This window comes from Phycodurus eques, chromosome 17, assembly GCF_024500275.1.
Source record: "Phycodurus eques isolate BA_2022a chromosome 17, UOR_Pequ_1.1, whole genome shotgun sequence".
NCBI lineage: Eukaryota > Metazoa > Chordata > Actinopteri > Syngnathiformes > Syngnathidae > Phycodurus > Phycodurus eques.
Window position 1 is genome coordinate 177,108 of NC_084541.1, and position 18,178 is coordinate 195,285.

Genomic DNA, 18,178 nt, shown 5'->3' on the forward strand with positions numbered 1-18,178 from the left:
TGTAATTTTGATCACAAAAACAAGGCATTTGAACAGGGATATGTGCAGTGTCAATCAGAACTGAGCACGATTTGTAAAGCTTTAAGTTTTGATACAGTTCTTGTATTGGAGCTTTATGGATTGTGTAGAGTAAATCTTAAAAAATGCCCCAACTGAAGTCTTTTTCCTGACTGAGCGGTTTGCAAATAAATGAATATAAAATGGATGATGACGGACTTATCCTCCACGAGTCTAATGTTCCTGAAAGGATCGCAGAGAAGCAGAATATGATCGAGCAGATACTGCACTGCATTAGACAAGCTGAATTGCTACTGCCGAGGCCCATTCAAAGCACTATACAAATTGAACGCGAGACGTCACAAGCTTCATCCCCCCCAAAGGCATTCTTAACAAAGACACACTTCAAACCGAACCTTTGTATAACAAGGCATAACTGAATAACGCTCATTTGGAACTGCGAACGACACTTTTTTTTTTTAAATTTGATTTCACACAAGCCTCATTAGCAACCACGAATTCATTCGAAGAGATGAGGCCGAACTAATGAAACGAAAACTGATAGTTAAATGTGAGGTTTGAAGTGACTTTTACCTATTCGGTGTTGAATTTAATTCAACTGTTCCTCCTCAACGCCAACGGAAGACACACTACGCATCATTTGAATTTTAGCAAATTATCTACACACGGAATAAAATGTACAATACTGCCACCTGGCGGTGATTACATAAAGAGCGACTCGTAAATCAACAGTAAAATAATGGTGCCACCTCGTGGTCACATGTCAAACTGCGATTGCAAACAATATAACATGCCGTTTATTCTGCCAAAAATATCACGCAGACTCACACGAGGTCGTTCAAAGGACGCTTTCATTCATTTTTTTCCACAGATATCAAAATGAAATCATTTGTCAAAAATATGAAATTAAGTTTAAAACGTCAAAATACGTTACTTTCAACTCGTTTGGATGAAACCCTATGAAACAATCGATTCTCAACTATTCCACTTGGATATGCGGACATTATTTCAAGAGTAAACTCCGCACTCTTTCTGACAAGCAGAAATCACACACTAATATATCACATCTCTTCTCCTAGTGTGCAGTTAGTTTACTGTATGTAAAACAAACAAAAAAGCAGAACTACACACAACTGTACACAAAATATACATCACTCTTTACAGTTCAACATGGCTTGTGTTAGTTATACAATCAAATCTGGCATGGAGTTACGAAACCTGGAAGTTATTTATCTCATTGTATATTGAAAATAAATGCTAATGGCTCAAGATGGAAATGCATACAACTCTTAAGATAAGGAAACGTGATTGATTGTTTTACCACTATGGAAATATAAAATATTGAGTATACTGGTGCCTTAAAATTCACAAAATTACATTTGCTTTAAGTGTGTGTAGAGTTGAAACAGCCTGCAGCAAGGAACTTCCTAACTTCTGAGGGGTTTGGCGATTCAGATCATAAAGCGAGTGCAGTAGCTTTCAATAACCAACATAAGAGGGAGTTCAGCACAGTTAGAATTGACCACTAAAATACAAGGACAAATATGCCAGGAGGATTACTACACAAGGTGTGGAGATGGTTTGAAGCCTGAACACATGGAGAAAGGTTCTAGAAAGTTCTAGGGGTGTCTTGTACAAGAGCGCTGGTTTTCTTGACAACAAATGCAGGCGAAAGCACAGTAATGTGGCACACAATATTGTTGCACACTCAAGGAATGAGCCTCAGAAGAATGATGAATTTTCAATTGATTAAAACATGGGGGGTATGGATGTCCCTGCTCCACTCAGAAATCCACGAGGGTTTTATCATCCGTTGATGAAAGTCATTGCAGGAATTCATATCCCGAAATTCCAGCACATTAGCTATTGAGCATGTTTGTGATTTGATGTACAGTACACTATTTAACACCGTATATGAATTGCACACACTTTTTAGTTTGGTGAAGTTGCTTTTGTACACAGCAGAGGGAGTGTTGTAGGATTTGCTGCTCTCATTGTTCATGTCTCTTTCAGAGTCCCAATATACAGTATAGAACAGATAGATAGTCACAATAAAAGCCGATGCAGGTATTATTTTTAAACTTGTCCTGGGTTGGAGAAAGGGCTTCTGTATTGCAAAACCATTGTGATCCCAGCTTCACGTCTGCTGTCCAAAAGGAGAGACTTTACCACTTGCCCCTCTTGCTCCAGTCCTTGGGTGTGAAATGAAGACATTTTGGATCTATACGTGTGTGTCTCTTCTGCATGGCTCTTTCATGCCCATCCACAATGTCCTCTGACAGTGTCAGGATGTACTGGCCCTTCATAAGGGGCAACACAAACAGGAAAAAGAATCTCACTTTATAGCCTGGACAGGAAAATAGTTACCAAGTCTTGCATCAACATGTGGACGGAATACTATGCGACACAAAAGGTTCAGGTAATATAATATTGTTTGAGTTGTAATATTTGCTGAGTTACACTTTATGTTTTTCTCATGATGTCAGGCATCTCTAAAATACCTGTTACCTACAGGTGCATCACAATGAATTGGAATATCATAAAGTTCATTTAGTAGTTCAATTCAAAAACATACAGTGGGTACAGAAAGCATTCAGACCCCCTTAAATTTATCACTCCGTTATATTGCAGCCATTTGCTAAAAATCATTTAAGTTCATCTTTCCTCATTAGTGTAGACACAGCACCCCATATTGACAGAAAGAAAACTTAATTGTTGACATTTTTGCAGATTTATTAAAAAAGAAACACTGAAATATCACACAGCCATAAGTATTCAGACCCTTTGCTGTGACACTCATATATTTAACTCTGTTGCTGTCCATTTCTTCTGATCATCCTTGAGATGGTTCTCCACCTTCATTGGAGTCCAGCTGTTTCATTATACTGATTGGACTTGATTAGGAAAGCCACACACCTGTCTATAGAAGACCTTACAGCTCACAGTGCATGTCAGAGCAAATGAGACTCATGAGGTCAAAGGAACTGCCTGAAGAGCGATGAGATAGATTTGTGGCAAGGCACAGATCTGGCCAAGGTTACAAAAAAAAATTCTGCTGCACTTAAGGTTCCTAAGAGCACAGCGGCCTCCATAATCCTGAAATGGAAGACGTTTGGGGCAATCAGAACCCTTCCTAGAGCTTGTCGTCCGGCCAAACTGAGCAATCGGGGGAGAAGAGCCTTGGTGAGAGAGGTAAAGAAGAACCCAAAGATCACCGTGGCTGAGCTCCAGAGATGCAGTCGGGAGATGGGAGAAAGTTCTAGAACGTCAACCATCACTGCAGCCCTCCGCCAGTTGGGGCTTTATGGCAGAGTGGCCTGACGGAAGCCTCTCCTCAGTGCAAGACACATGAAAGCCCGCATGGAGTTTGCAAAAAAAAAAAAAAAAACACCTGAAGTACTCCAAGATGGTGAGAAATAAGATATTCTGGTCTGATGAGACCAAGAGAGACATTGCTGGCCTTAATTCTAAGTGGCATGTGTGGAGAAAAGCAGGCACTGCTCATCACCTGTCCAATAGAGGCCCAACAGTGAAGCACGGTGGTGGGAGCGTCATGCTGCGGGGATGTTTTTCAGCTGCAGGGACAGGAAGACCGGTTGCAATCGAAGGAAAGATGAATGCGGCCAAGTACAGGGACATCCTGGACCAAAACCTTCACCAGAGTGCTCAGAACCTCAGACTGGGCCGAAGGTTCACCTTCCAACAAGACAATGACCCCAAGTACACAGCTAAAATAACAAAGGAGCGGCTTCAGAACAACTCTGTGACTGCTCTTGAATGGCCCAGCCATAGCCCTGACTTAAACCCAACTGAGCATCTCTGGAGAGACCTGAAAATGGCTGCCCACCAATTTTCACCATCCAACCTGACAGAACTGGAGAGGATCTGCAAGGAGGAATGGCAGAGGATCCTCAAATCCAGGTGTGAAAAACTTGCCTCATCCCCAAAAAGACTCCTGGCTGTATTAGCTCAAAAGGGTGCTTCCACTAAATACTGAGCAAAGGGTCTGAATACTTATGGCTGCGTGATATTTGAGTGTTTCTTTTTAATAAATCTGAAAAGATTTCAACAATTCCGTTTGTTTTCCTGTCAACATGGGGTGCTGTGTGTACATTAATGTGGATAAAAATGAACTTAAATGATTTTAACAAATGGCTGCAATATAACAGTGAAAACTTTAAGGGGGTCTGAATACTTTCTGTACCCACTGTATATATTATACAGATTAATTACAGTAAACACAGGAAAATACTTTTCAGAAGTCCAATTCTTACCCAATTTCTACATTTAAAATCATTTTGTTTCTTCTAATAAAACTATAAGAAAATGAAATATTTCACTGTGTGTGTAGTGAATCTATATGTTTCTCTTTTTGAATTGAACTATTGAAAAGAAATGACATAAATTTGCAATTCAACTGTACATGCATGACTAGACTGCTCACACACTCCACATGAGTTGATACGTGTGTGAAACCATTTTGAGATCCATCCAGATTGGGCAAAACAAACTGACTGCCCTGTCCATTCCTGTAAATCCCACTCAAGTACAGTACAAGGCAGGACGCACCCAGCTGCAAAATGATTGGCGGCTGCATCGGTGGAAGAGCATGATGCAAATGGTGTGTCCTGCCTCAGGTGCATTCAGGATTCAATTTGACACCCTAAGTCTACTCTGAGAGTGCGCGTGTTGAGCCATCGCCATCAAGGCTAGCTTTAAGAAATGAGGAAAAAAAAGAAAAAAAAAACAAGGAGTTGCACATGCCGAACCGGACGGGTCATGCGGATCTAACTAAAATGGTTGAACTGAACCGTTTGGACAGTATTCAAAATAATAGGTAAATAGGTTGATCCCTCACCTTATAATAGTTGATCAGGTTGAGGTACTGCAGTGTTGAAATGACATCTTCTTTCTTGACACTTGTGATCTCGCTGATCTCACTGGGGGAAATTAAAAAAAGAAAAAAGAAAAAACGCAGTTGAAATTGTCCTTGACAATCAAAATGTTAATTAAAATCCTTCGCTCGTGTACTTGATGGTAATCTGAGGCCTCTCGCCATTGTCAGGTTTAAGGTCCATGAGAATCTCCAGGATGGTCTGTGACCAGTAGGAGCGATAAGACAACAGGCCGAGGTCCGAGAGGGGCTTCTCTGGCGTGCCCGTCTTCCCTTCAACCTTGGACAGCTCGTAACCTGAAGGACAGATGATGGGGTAACATTTTAGATAACATGCCCATTTGCTCATCATACTTTTTGTGCACTCACTAAACTCGATGAGCAGTTTCCCGTAACCTCTCCGCTGATAAGGAGGCAATGTCAGGATACAGGCCACATTATAATCCTCAGTTGACTCTTTTTCCTGAAAGAAAAAAGGAAAAAACAGAATAGGACTGTGTCCATGTTGGTCCAAGTGGACTGCATATGAACACGTGTGTACCTTTGAGAAGTAGCCCACTATATGGAAGCCTTTGGAGTCATACTCAGTCATTACATAGAAGAGGAAAGGGTCCGTGTCGTAGTACAGTGTTTTGTGGTCCAGGAAACATTTTGCAAGTAAACACAAGTTCTGGGAATAATTCTAAAAAGATTTGATAGATGTATTGAATAAGCAGTGTTGAAACTACTAATGCAGTTAAAAAGGCAACATATTCAATGTCAGAACTAACTTTATTTTTTCTGCCATCAATCTCAAAGAATGAGATGGTTCCTTTGCGGTAGATCTCGTTGCCTGGAGGATGTCGGAGGTTACATTTTGTCTGATCAAAGACACAGGAACAACAATCAGACTGACCAGCAGGATTTGCAGGATTCAACCAGTTTTGTAAAGATGCTTTGTTTACCAAATGTCTCTGTAGACACTTTAGACTTTTGAGGTACTTGAGGCAGAATTCACAGAGGTAGAGAATGGGCAGCGACGTTAGTTCTTGTGGGTACGGAGAAAAGTACCACGGCTTCAGCCTGTGACGACCGAGTTCTATACACTCAATGTTTTTCATTCGGGTAACGATGTCGTCGTGGCTGCGATCTGACACCAGACTGCCTGTCATACGGGGTGCAGACGGGATGCCATCAGAACTGTCCTGTGAATCCTGGGGGGGGGGGGGAGAAAAAGGCCATTAGACCCGGGCATAATTTGTCTGATTTTTGGGACATTTTTTCCCCCCAAAATTAAAAAGTAAATGAAATATATTTTGTTTCTTTGAGCAACATGTAGAATCACAGTGGTTGTACATGTTACCAGAAACACAAGATTTGGACCCAATAGGGCACAGCACGATTTGGCAGCAACACACAAATGGTCAATAACAGGAAATCAAACAGACCTCTGGTGGTGGTAGAAAGACACTGGCGCTTTGAGGCTTGTTATACTGCAAAACCTTTATCATCTAGCAGAGAGAGAGAGACACACACAAAAACACTGGCTTTTGGAAACTAAAGGGGTGTGTAGATATTTGTATTTTACACTGTCAACACTTTGGTTACTGGGGCAGATGGAGATCAGTCTGTCAATCATTGCAGATGGAGAGCCTGGATTTGAACATTTTTCTACCTTGTGATGTTAAATTGTCTTGGGCGGATAACTTTACATGAGGCCAAACTGAGACAAGCTCCTCTTAGGGTTTATCACCATACTACTATAATTTCAAGTATTGTTTAGTGGAAATATTAGTCATAGTAAACATTAGCTTCATCATGAAAGTCAAAACTACATTCAAACAAAAGCAAGAAGTGATTCACATAATAAACACAATGCTGGGCAGGAAGAGTGACAACTGAAAACTGTAGACACAAACCAGTAGGGTTGGGCATCGAGAACAGATTGAAACCAGGACTAATGTTCCGGTTCTCCAAGAATCGTTCAAATTAAAACATTTTGGTTAGCACTTATATATATATATATATATATACACATTTTACACATATATACACATATATAAACATTTTGGTTAGCACTTTTATTATATATATATATATATATATATATATATATATATATATATATAAGTGCTAACCAAAATGTTATATATATATATATATATATAAATATATATATATATATATATATATATATATTCATTTGTCACACTTCTACTAACGTAATGAAATCCAATACAAGAGCTGTATTTCAATTCTGCTGTAATAAAAATAATACTAATAATAATGTTCAGTTGACCTTTAGATATTGTCTATTATTGTATTTTACAGTGGTAGAGAACATCACCGCATTAACCTGGGAGGTGTTTCGAACTTGTTGCTGCTTATGTTAACAAAACACCAACATTTTTGTAATGGAATAACATTCAATTGAGGTCTTTTTTTTGTAGGGGGTTTTGCAAGGGGTACTTCGTATTGTTAACATTGAGTGTACAGAAAAACAGTAACTGTAATTATAAAGGACTCTGCTTCTGGCTTTGCAGTGCATGTCCAACATTAAGCAAAGGGGCCATGCGCTACAATGCTGGCCTTGAAAAGATTTCTTTTCAAATATTTCCGATAGCAGTGAGGTAAGGAAGAACTTGTTTTTATCTCTTTTTACCACAGGTGACCAAAGAAGTAACAATAGCTTCATGTTATGTAAACTATAAAGTACAATCTCGTTTCCCAACCCTTAGAGAATTCATGCCTATGTGGAGAAAGCAGCAGCACATGCCGACTTCTTCTCTGGACAGTATTTTACTTAGGAAGCAGTTACATTCAACTTGCTACTTGTGTTTTTATCTACAAGTATTTAACATTAGTTGCGCGACCTATTTTGGATTGCCAGAGAGACTTGTGACATGACTGTTTCACCAGTGTAACATAACTACTAGTGATGCTTCACATCAATTTAGCAATCAAATGGAGCCAGACAGTCACATCCGTACAGTCTCTGTGGCAGCGTGGCCCCACACGGAATCCAAGTTTTTAAAGTGATTTATTTACATGAAACACGGCAGGAATCCATTTACCTTAAAAATAGGCTTAAAGGTGACCCGAGTAAGGATAAGTGGTATGGAAAATGGATGGATGGACTACAAAAAGAACTGCTATGCACAGTCATCTGTGTATACCTAAAATGTCAGCATTTCAGTAGAAAGTGTTGTTGCGCATTCAAAAGGAGCAGGGAGAGAAAATGTCTGCACAGCACTAAAGATAAAGATGTACGTATTTTTTTTTCACTGAATACTCATTGTTTCTCAACTACTGTACTGTATGAGGACTACTTTTTTCTTTTACTTGAATCATATTATTCTAAAGTAACAGTAACTCTTGGGATACATTTTGGGCTACTCTACCCACCTGTGTATGTGCGTTGAAAAATAATCCAGAGGGGCGCTAGGTGCGACAAAATCACCAATCACCGAAGCAGCAATTTTTTTCACTCAGGAATGTGATTGGTGAGATAGGCGCCAGCACACACGTGCCCCTAGTGAGGGTAAGTGGTACAGAAAATGGATGGATGGATGGATGGTGTACAGTCATTCCCCTTTGTACCGAGTAAAGGTCCAAATATCATATGGTGGTCATTGTTTCACTAAAACTTGCAATGAATGCATAAAAAATTAACAAGTGCCTATAACATCACACCTCCACAAAGTGAAAAGTTGTGGACAACCTACATGCATGCAAGTGATAAACTGAAAGACTGAAATGTAATCACACCCAAGTGACAATACCTCATCAGTGGGTCCACAATTAGCTTTCCTTTTCCTGCCGGGCTGAGAGGGGATGAGCCTTCGAGCAGTGCCGTTCTTCAGAAACAACAAAGGCATTATGCAGATGAAGTCTTAAAAAGAGGTAAACACGACACGGATGTTCATTACTGTCGTGAGGGAAGATATCTGGTCATGGTCTTCTCGGGTCTTGAAAGTGTTGGTCTCTCTCGCAGCAGGGTAAACAGCTGCCGGAGAAGCCTCAGTTGAAGCTGGCAGGGAGGCCACTGGGGGGGCAGGAGGCACCTGCGGTACCAGAGGGACCGGCTCCACTTTCCTCTTCTGCAGTGAACAAGTTGTAATGGCAGTCAGCTTCATTCATGATCACCCGCAATATGCGTCTTTGCAAACAATAGGCAAATCAATGAGACATCGGCCCGTTTTCGTTGGCATCAAGGAGTACAACCTGCAGCTTATGTGAGCTGAGAATGAGTCTGATTCATGGCCACAGCTTATTCAATCAAGTATCTTCATTAGTTTTGGTTGTCTTTGGGTTAAATGGAAATGGCACCCCATTTACATCTGGTATTAAGATACGATAAACACAGGTCAGGTACAAGGTAAAAGGGTTGAAAATGTCCGCTGGACTTAAATGTAGTTACCCAGTATTGTTAATGTCACACAATAATTCATGTATGCTATTCACCTAGCTGTTTTTGCACATGTGATCATAATAAAACGTTTTTTTGTGGTTAAAACTGTAATGTCTGAATATTGACTCTCATAACAAAAGAACTAGCGTTTAATAGGGGTTTTACAGACAAGTCGACTTAACACTCCACTATGATTTGGAGCGCGATGTCGACTACTCACAACCATGTGTGTTTGACTTGAGGACGAAGAGTCGCTTCATCCGACAGATGAGTGAGGTGAATGGAATTACTCATTCACCTTAATTGATTTCAATTGTCTTCTATTTCTGAATGCACAACCTTGGTAAATGAGGGAGAACCAGTAGCAGGACTGTGACAATTTATCAGGCCCACACTACCAAAGTGGAAGGAGAGCGGGGAATTACTTCACTGCACAAGAAAAGGTCCTTGATTACTTGCAAACACCGTGAATTCCCACCATACAGAACCCGCTGGTGTGCTGGGCCCAGAACGAAGACAGGTTTCTCCGCTTGGCCAAGTTGTGCAAATGGCACCTGGATGTCCCAAGAGGCAAGATCACGGTCAGTGACTATAGATTATTGCAAAGCATTCCCCCCTCCATTATAGTACTGTACTGATAACTAGTCAAATATACTTTAAATCACCTCAGTGCTGACTTAAAAAGTCTTAAGTTGTAAAACCGCTAGTGCATACACCTGACTGGATCACCATCTTGGTCACTTACATCAGGACTTCCTACAGTGTAGCCTGACCCCGTTAGCAATATACAGTACAACAAGACGCATGTTAACACCAGGAGTAAACAAGGTCTTTTGCTCTTTGGGTAATGGGTAAATTCAAGTTGTACCGGAGTGGGGAGGGTTTTGCCTCTGGAAGGAGCTGTGGCAGATTGTAGGTTGAGATCTAGACTCTTCCTCTGAATTGAACAGAAAGGAAGAGAAGCAGGTGGGATTAACTGACATTTGTATGGGCCTTGAGGTCATTACTCAGATGGACACTGTACACACAGTCGAACTGACGGCTGTTATTCACCATTTATAACGGGTACGTTCAGAAATTCAATCTGACGCTCTCACTGCGGTCTGGGAGTGCAGTGTTCAGAGAAGCAGAGCGCGCTCCATTTTGTATGATTTTACGATCAAGCGTGTTGGGCATTAGCAGGGATACGTCAGTGCGTCCGCCATAATGATTGTGTCAGTTCCGTGACTTCCATCTCATCCTGCTTGACAATACGGCCGCTCTGTCTCCTCAGTCAGAGCATCAGGAGTACGCTGCGGCACTCCCAGAGTGCGGCGCTCTGAATAACCGAGCAGCACACACCAACAACGCTCGGAGTTTTCCAAAGTTCAGGAGTGTAGGGAGCGCGCTTGGAGTGAATTTCCGAACATACCCAACATTTCTTAGCAGTTAATACCAAGGCACAAATAATGGCCCTTCATTCAAACAACACATTTTACTCAGATAGCAATGGTTTAGATATACAGTGAAAAGGCCAACCACCACTACATTAATCAGCTTTTAATTGACCCAAGTTTTCTTAAGCTACAGTTTGTATGGAAAGTTTTCAGAACCCCTTAAATTTTTCACTTTGTTATATTGCAGCCATTTGTTAAAATCATTTAAGTTCATTTTTTTCCCTCAATGTACACACAGCACCCCATATTGACAGAAAAATGTTTTATTGTTGAAATTTTTGCTGATTTATTAAAAAAGAAAAACTGAAATATCACACAGCCATAAGTATTCAGACCCTTTGCTGTGACACTCATATTTAACTCTGGTGCTGTCCTTTTGATCTGATCATCCTTAAAATGGTTCTACGCCTTCATTGGAGTCCAACTGTGTTTGATTATCCTGATTGGACTTGATTAGGAAAGCCAAACACCTGTCTATATAAGACCTTACAACTCACAGTACATGTCAGAGCAAATGAGAATCATGAGGTCAAGGGAACTGCCTGAAGAGCTCAGAGACAGAATTGTGGGAAGCCACAGATCTGGCCAAGGTTACAAAAAAAAATATTCTGCTGCACTTAAGGTTCCTAAGAGCACAGCGGCCTCCATAATCCTGAAATGGAAGACGTTTGGGACGATCAGAACCCTTCCTAGAGCTGGCTGTCCTGCCAAACTGAGCAATTGGGGGAGAAGAGCCTTGGTGAGAGAGGTAAAGAAGAACCCAAAGATCACCGTGGCTGAGCTCCAGAGATGCAGTCGGGAGATGGGAGAAAGTTCTAGAACATCAACCATCACTGCAGCCCTCCACCAGTCGGGGCTTTATGGCAGAGTGGCCTGACGGAAGCCTCTCCTCAGTGCAAGACACATGAAAGCCCGCATGGGGTTTGCTAAAAAACACCTGAAGTACTCCAAGATGGTGAGAAATAAGATTGTCTGGTCTGATGAGACCAAGATAGACATTGCTGGCCTTAATTCTAAGTGGCATGTGTGGAGAAAACCAGGCACGGGTCATCACCTGTCCAACACAGTCCCAACAGTGAAGCATGTGGTGGCAGTATCATGCTGTGGGTGTGTTTTTCAGCTGCAGGGACAGGAAGACTGGTTGCAATTGAAGGAAAGACGAATGCAGCCAAGTACAGGGATATCCTGGACGAAAACCTTCTCCAGAGTGCTCAGAACCTCAGACTGGGCCGAAGGTTCACCTTCAAAAACAGCTAAAATTTCAACTCCGTGACTGTTCGTGAATGGCCCAGCCATAGCCCTGACTTAAACCTAATTGAGCATCTCTGGAAAGACCTGAAATGGCTGCCCACCAACATTCACCAGCCAACCTGACAGAACTGGAGAGGATCTGCAAGGAGGAATGGCAGAGGATCCCCAAATCCAGGTGTGAAAAACTTGTTGCATTATTCCGAAAAAGACTCATGGCTGTATTAGTACAAAAGGGTGCTTCTACTAAATACTGAGCAAAGGGTCTGAATACTTATGGCTGTGTGATGTTTCATTTATTTTTTTTTAATAAATCTTCTAACATTTCAACAATTCCATTTTTTTCTGTCAATATGGGGTGCTGTGTGTACATTAATGAGGGAAAAAATTACTTAAATGATTTTAGCAAATGGCTGCAATATAAAAAAAGCGTGAAAAATTTAAGGGGGTCTGAATACTTTACGTACCCACTGTATATAGTGTTGACAACAGATTTATTGCAATTCTCAACAAGGAAGGCATGTCTAAACTAGAGCTGTCAAAGTTAAATTGTCAACTCATGATTAATCACCCCAAAAAATTATTGCATTAATTATGTATTAACTCAGATTAATCACACAATATATTTTGACCACACACATTCCTTTACCTTAACCGCGGATGGATATCTGAACTGGGGTGCAGGTTTCTATAAAGTCAGTGATCAGGTCAATTCTTCCGCCAGTGCAAAGATAAGAGACTCCGACTGGTGTGCTCGCCAAATTTTGCTTCAAAGTCACCCCAAGGTGGCATGGTGTGCGACTGGTTAGCACAACTGCCTCACAGTTCTGAGGACCCGTTTTTGATTCCGGCCTTACCTGTGTGGAGTCTGCATTTTCTCCCGGTGCCTGCGTGGGTTTCTCTGGGTACTCCAGTTTCCTCGCACATTCCAAAAACATGCATGGTAGGTTGACTGGTGACTCTAAATTGTCCATAGGTGTGCAAGTGAGTGTGTATGATTGTTTGTCTGTATGTCACCCAGAGTCAGCTAAGATAGCCGCCAGCACACCCGCGACACCAGTGAGGATAAGCGGTACCTGATGGGACTTTCGAAAAAAAAAAAAAACTATGGTAATTTGCATGTAGTGCAGCGCTGAACTAACCTTTCATCGAAGCAAAAGTTTAAAATATCATCTGGAAGCAAATTATGGTATTATGTGTAGTATAGTTGGCGCCTCTGATTAATCGTGATTAATCTGATTTTGAAAACTTAAATCGATCGACAGCCCTAGTCTAAACGTTACAACAAGGATATACTTTTACTTAACGCCTACCAACATCTCCCGGAGTCAGTTTTAAAGAAGGCAATACCAATTGATGAATTGATTGGAAAAAAAATATATATTCTGTCAATTTTGTAAAACTGATTATTGATTATAAACTCAATTTGACATAAGTGAGGCAGCAAACAGCAGTTGCACTCTTTTTGCTGTAGATTGAAAAGTTTTGAGTTTGATATAAAAAGATGATCCAATTTTAAATCTGCATCTGATATGCAACTTATAAAATAGCGTATTTTGTTTTAACTAATATTCCAAACTAATGACCTTCCAAACAGGATTCAAATGGCACTGTAGTATGTTACCCGTTTAAAATGGTCTGTACATAACAGAAAAGCAGCTGGTCCATCACGGAATTCCCTTTAAATGTGAATGGCCTTAATTTAAGCAGGGAATGCATCGTTCAGCATATTGATTGGAAATATTAAAGTTTTTTTGTTTTTTTTAAATAAACATTTAAAGTTCCATTCATGAAAATAAATCCACTCACCAATTCTCGTTCAGGTGAACTGGGGCGGGAGCCTGGAAGACCATTCTTAGTTGGAGTTTTTGCTTCCTTTTTCGGGAACTGGAGTTTCTTCATGTCCAGCCTGTCTGCTGTGACCCACTCATCCAGACGTTTGTTGACTGTGAAGAAATATTTTACAAAATTTTGCCGATTCAGTGGTTTCAGACCATAAAAAAGATGTGACACAAAAGATACTCACAGTCAATGTAGTGAACATAGTAGAGCTTTCTCCCAGACACTTCCTTCACACTTAAAATCTCAGCCAATGCTAGACAACAAGAAAGAAGAAGTTTAAATAAAACACACTGTTTCATAACAGCGGTCTTTACAAAGATGAGGATAAAGCTCAGTTTTTGAAAAGGGTGTTATAATTCTTGAAGTAGCAAAAGAGACTGCATGGGCAAACCAATATGTTGTTGTACTCATTGTTCACATCCCTCTCCATATGCTGCTAACCCCTCTAGCCTGTCTTCTGTCCTCTTTCCCTCTGCTCTGCCCCCCACAGAGTCTGGGTTCTGTTTGAGGTTTCTTCCTTGCTACCGTCATAAAGTGCATGCTCGTGTGAGGTTCATTGTCCATTGGCAAGACCCATTTGCGCCCAAGCTTTAACTTACTGGTTGATGTCTAGAAATGTTGCTTCAGTATTTCCACAATGGTCTTTTCTTTTGATGCCATCTATTTTGTGATGTGCATCAGTCCCTCTTCTGGCAAAGCACCACCATAACATGACACTGCCACCTCTGTATTCCGTGGTGTTCTTAGGCTTGCAAGCTTCCTGCTTTTTTTTCCTCCAAAGGTAACGATGCTCGTAGTGGCCAAACAGTTTAATTTCGTCAGTGTCCCTGTGTGCATTTGTAGTCTTTTTTAATGTTTCTTTTGGAGTAATAGCTTCTTCCTGGCAGAAAAGCCTTTCAGCCCATGTCGCAATAGTACTCGTTTCACTGTGGATTCAGCCAACATCTACACAACGTATTTTGCTTTTGTTCTTGGGTTGATATGCACATTTTTGGACAAAGGTATGCTCATCTCTGAGGAAAGAACCCTGCAATCCTTCCTGAGCGGTATGATGGCTGGACATTCCCATGGTGTTTATACTTGCGTATAGTTGTTTGAACAGATGAACGTGACACCTTCAGGCATCTGAAATTGCACCCAAGGATGAACCCGACTTGTGCAACTCCACAATTCTTATCCTGATATCTTGGCTGACTTTACACAAAGAAGCAATGGGTTTCAGATGTGCCAATACATCCACAGGTGTGTCTCTAATTCCAGCAAAGATTAGTGAGAAGCTGTCAAAGGCACGACAACATTACCTGGGTAATGCTACTTGATCTAAAACAGGACACGTTTAGTTTGATTTCATGTCAGACAGTGAGGAAAAAGTGTCTTTTTTCTATACAGTCTATGTAAACATCGGGTTCTAACTGTACATACACATAATGAATGAGGAGTGTGCTTGTTGACCTGCTGAATGTGTAAACTGGTTTGCGTTAACTTCTGTTTTGAATTGGCGCTTTATAGATAAAACTGATTGATATGTAAACTTGGTAGGGGAAACGTGCATTGGTAGTCCACAATAACTGCAGTTAGACACCGGTAAAGATTTATAGAGTTAGAGAAAATATGAACGAAATCATATATAACGGAATCTGCCCTCTTTATTACTGGAAACCAGGAGAGTAGGGTATTGTGTTAAAATTTAAACTGGATGATGCAAGTGTCAACTGTACAGTGATGCTGACACTGAATGAGATGTGTAGCCGACGCTCGAGATGTGAGTCATGTCCTCTAACTAAATCAAGAGTAAATATGACCACAAACAACAAAGCCAGACTAAACGCCAAACGATATATTTTGTTTAATTAATACGTTTATAGGCCAAGTAAATTCTGCCTTCTCATGACCCTTTTTTTTTTTTTTTTTTTTTTTTTTAAAGTCGAATGCCGGTTACAGTTGGCCAGAAACGTTATTAAGAGACTGTAACAACAAGCCGGGGTGTCTTAAAAACAACTGAGGTTCGCTAGTTAGCATTAGCTCGTTTAGCATTTAGAAAAACAAGCAAACAACGCTTACGCCACTCGTCTTCGTGTTCCTGGTTCTTACGAAGAACGGGAAGGCGACAGCCCTCGACAATTTCGACCTGTCGAAAATAATAAGTTCACGTTACACGTCGGGACTGGGCAATGACTGAATAATAACATACATCGCTAGGATACCCACCGATGATCCGCTGTCCGCCATTTTCGTCATCGTTGCGAGCTGGAGTGGGGTGTTGTGGGAAAATGCCGGTCTACGTCAAAGGTAAATAAACCAATCAAGAAATACTCTGACAGCATAAGCGCTGAGCGGAAGTCGGTAAACGAACTAGGAAATTACATGCGGATGCAGCCAAGGCGTAAGGTGACGTAGGCAAAATATATTGGCTGGAATGCTTAAACATGTCATTTACACAAACCCCTTCTTTGAAGTGTCAAAACTATATACTCTCAGGATGAAATGTATTGGATTCATTTTCTATATTTTATTTTTTAATCCATTTTAAAATACCAACGAATTATGTAATTCTAGAGAGTATTACAAGTTAGTTTTGCTACTATTTTGTTACTTTTGAACCGAGTTTACCTTCCTTAGCTAATTTGGGGGCAGCAGTAGCTCGTCTCTGGAAAGACTTTGGGCTTTGGATTGGATGAAATGTAATTTTTGGGGATGCAAAACGACGTTTAAGGTACAATATTTCATTGAGTTGTAGCAATGATTGTAGAGGTGTTTGTTTGTTTAAGACGTTTCGCCTCTCATTCGAGATCATGAACCATCGGTTCATGCACATAAAGCTAGACAGGACAGATCGATCATGAGTGTTGGCGTGGAAACCGTAGTATTTATCCTCTAGTTCAGAGGCATACCGCAACCCTTCTACTCCAACACATCTCTACAGAGAACAGAGGATGGGGCTTACCACCCCACATACAATGCAGTCCTTTTATCCCTTTCGAGGAGATTCAATCATCTAGCCTGACAGTCAGAACAGTCCAGTTGGAATCGGTTCAGTGTTCTGCGTGAGAAAAAAGTGACCTGAAGGAATGAGAATATTCACAAGCATGGAGAATCAGATGAAAATGATGCTATGTCTGTTGGAGAGATGATAGTCTGTGGGCAACAGTCCATTGCAGTGTTTCCCAACCTTTATTGAGCCAAGGTACATATTTTACACCAGGAAAAAAATCTCACAGGACAACACCTCCTTCTTTTCCTTTGGGCTCGTCCCTTTAGGGGTCGCCACAGCGTGTCATCCTTTCCCATGTAAGCCTATCTCCTGCATCCTCCTCTCCAACACCAACTGCCCTCATGTCTTCCCTCACGACATCCATCAACCTTCTCTTTGGTCTTCCTCTAGCTCTCTTGCCTGACAGCTCCATCCTCATCATCCTTCTACCAATACTCACTATTTCTCCTCTGGACGTGTCCAAACCATCGAAGTCTGCTCTCTCTAACTTTGTCTCCAAAACATCGAACCTCGGCCGGCCCTCTGATGAGCTCATTTCTAATTTTATCCAACCCGGTCACTCCGAGAGCGAACCTCAACATCTTCATTTCCGCCACCTCCAGCTCTGCTTCCTGTCGTCTCTTCAGTGCCGCTGTCTCTAATCCGTCCATCATGGCCGGCCTCACCACTGTCTTAAAAAACTTTGCCCTTCATCCTAGCAGAGACTCTTCTGTCACATAACACACCTGACACCTTCTCTTCTCCCTGTAGCCTCACTCTTGCCCCACCACCCCTCTCATTCATGCACATATATTCTGTCTTACTTCGGCTAATCTTTTGAGGGAGGAATTGGACCCAAAAGCTGACACTGACACCAAAACAGTAAATTAATCTTTAATTAAACAAAGTACAAGGCAAAAACTCTCAAAACTCCAAAAAACAAGGCAAAAAATCTCAAAACTCCAACAAGGTAATGAGCTGAAAATCACTACTGAACACTAGGAGGGGCGGCACGGTGGCCGACTGGTTAGAGCGTCAGCCTCACAGTTTTGAGGACCCGGGTTCAATCCCCGGCCCCGCCTGTGTGGAGTTTGCAATGTTCTCCCCGTGCCTGCGTGGGTTTTCTCCGGGCACTCCGGTTTCCTCCCACATCCCCAAAACATGCATTAATTGGTCACTCTAAATTGCCCGTAGGTGTGAATGTGAGTGCGGATGGTTGTTTGTTTCTATGTGCCCTGCGATGGGCTGGCAACCCGTTCAGGGTGTACCCCGCCTCCTGCCCGATGACAGCTGGGATCGGCTCCAGCACTGCCCGCGACCCTAGTGAGGAGAAGCGGCTCAGAAAATGGGATGGATGGACACTAGGAGGCAGACCAAAA

The 18,178-nt window shown here is 41.5% G+C and overlaps 1 protein-coding gene across 6 annotated transcripts; it reads right to left on the minus strand.

The window, feature by feature from the left end:
- Positions 1-852: 852 nt before the first annotated feature.
- Positions 853-16,134, minus strand: LOC133415879 (histone acetyltransferase KAT5-like). 6 transcript variants are annotated; one of them, XM_061702403.1, is made up of 16 exons: positions 16,037-16,134; positions 15,890-15,956; positions 14,013-14,081; positions 13,796-13,932; positions 10,171-10,239; positions 9,728-9,856; positions 8,821-8,991; positions 8,674-8,748; positions 6,340-6,402; positions 5,857-6,105; positions 5,683-5,772; positions 5,454-5,594; positions 5,282-5,375; positions 5,050-5,209; positions 4,877-4,958; positions 853-2,318 (listed from the first exon to the last, which is right to left on the minus strand). In XM_061702403.1, the coding sequence occupies exons 1-16, from the start codon at positions 16,064-16,066 to the stop codon at positions 2,184-2,186; spliced, it is 1,761 nt and encodes a 586-aa protein (XP_061558387.1). In that variant the 5' UTR covers positions 16,067-16,134; the 3' UTR covers positions 853-2,183. The 6 variants fall into 6 exon arrangements, with proteins under 6 accessions (XP_061558387.1, XP_061558391.1, XP_061558386.1 ...); XM_061702407.1 differs by lacking the exon at positions 9,728-9,856; XM_061702402.1 differs by having other exon boundaries at positions 5,050-5,375; positions 9,758-9,856.
- Between the last annotated feature and the right edge of the window lie 2,044 nt (positions 16,135-18,178).

Bases quoted from the DNA above. Each gene is read 5' to 3' on its own strand.
- LOC133415879 (XM_061702401.1), bottom strand. From the start codon at position 16,066: ATGACGAAAATGGCGGACAGCGGATCATCG. The intron at 15,957-16,036 runs GTGGGTATCCTA...TATTTTCGACAG, and splicing joins TGGCGGACAGCGGATCATCG to GTCGAAATTGTCGAGGGCTG. The intron at 2,319-4,876 runs GTGAGGGATCAA...CCCCTTATGAAG, and splicing joins ACCTGATCAACTATTATAAG to GGCCAGTACATCCTGACACT.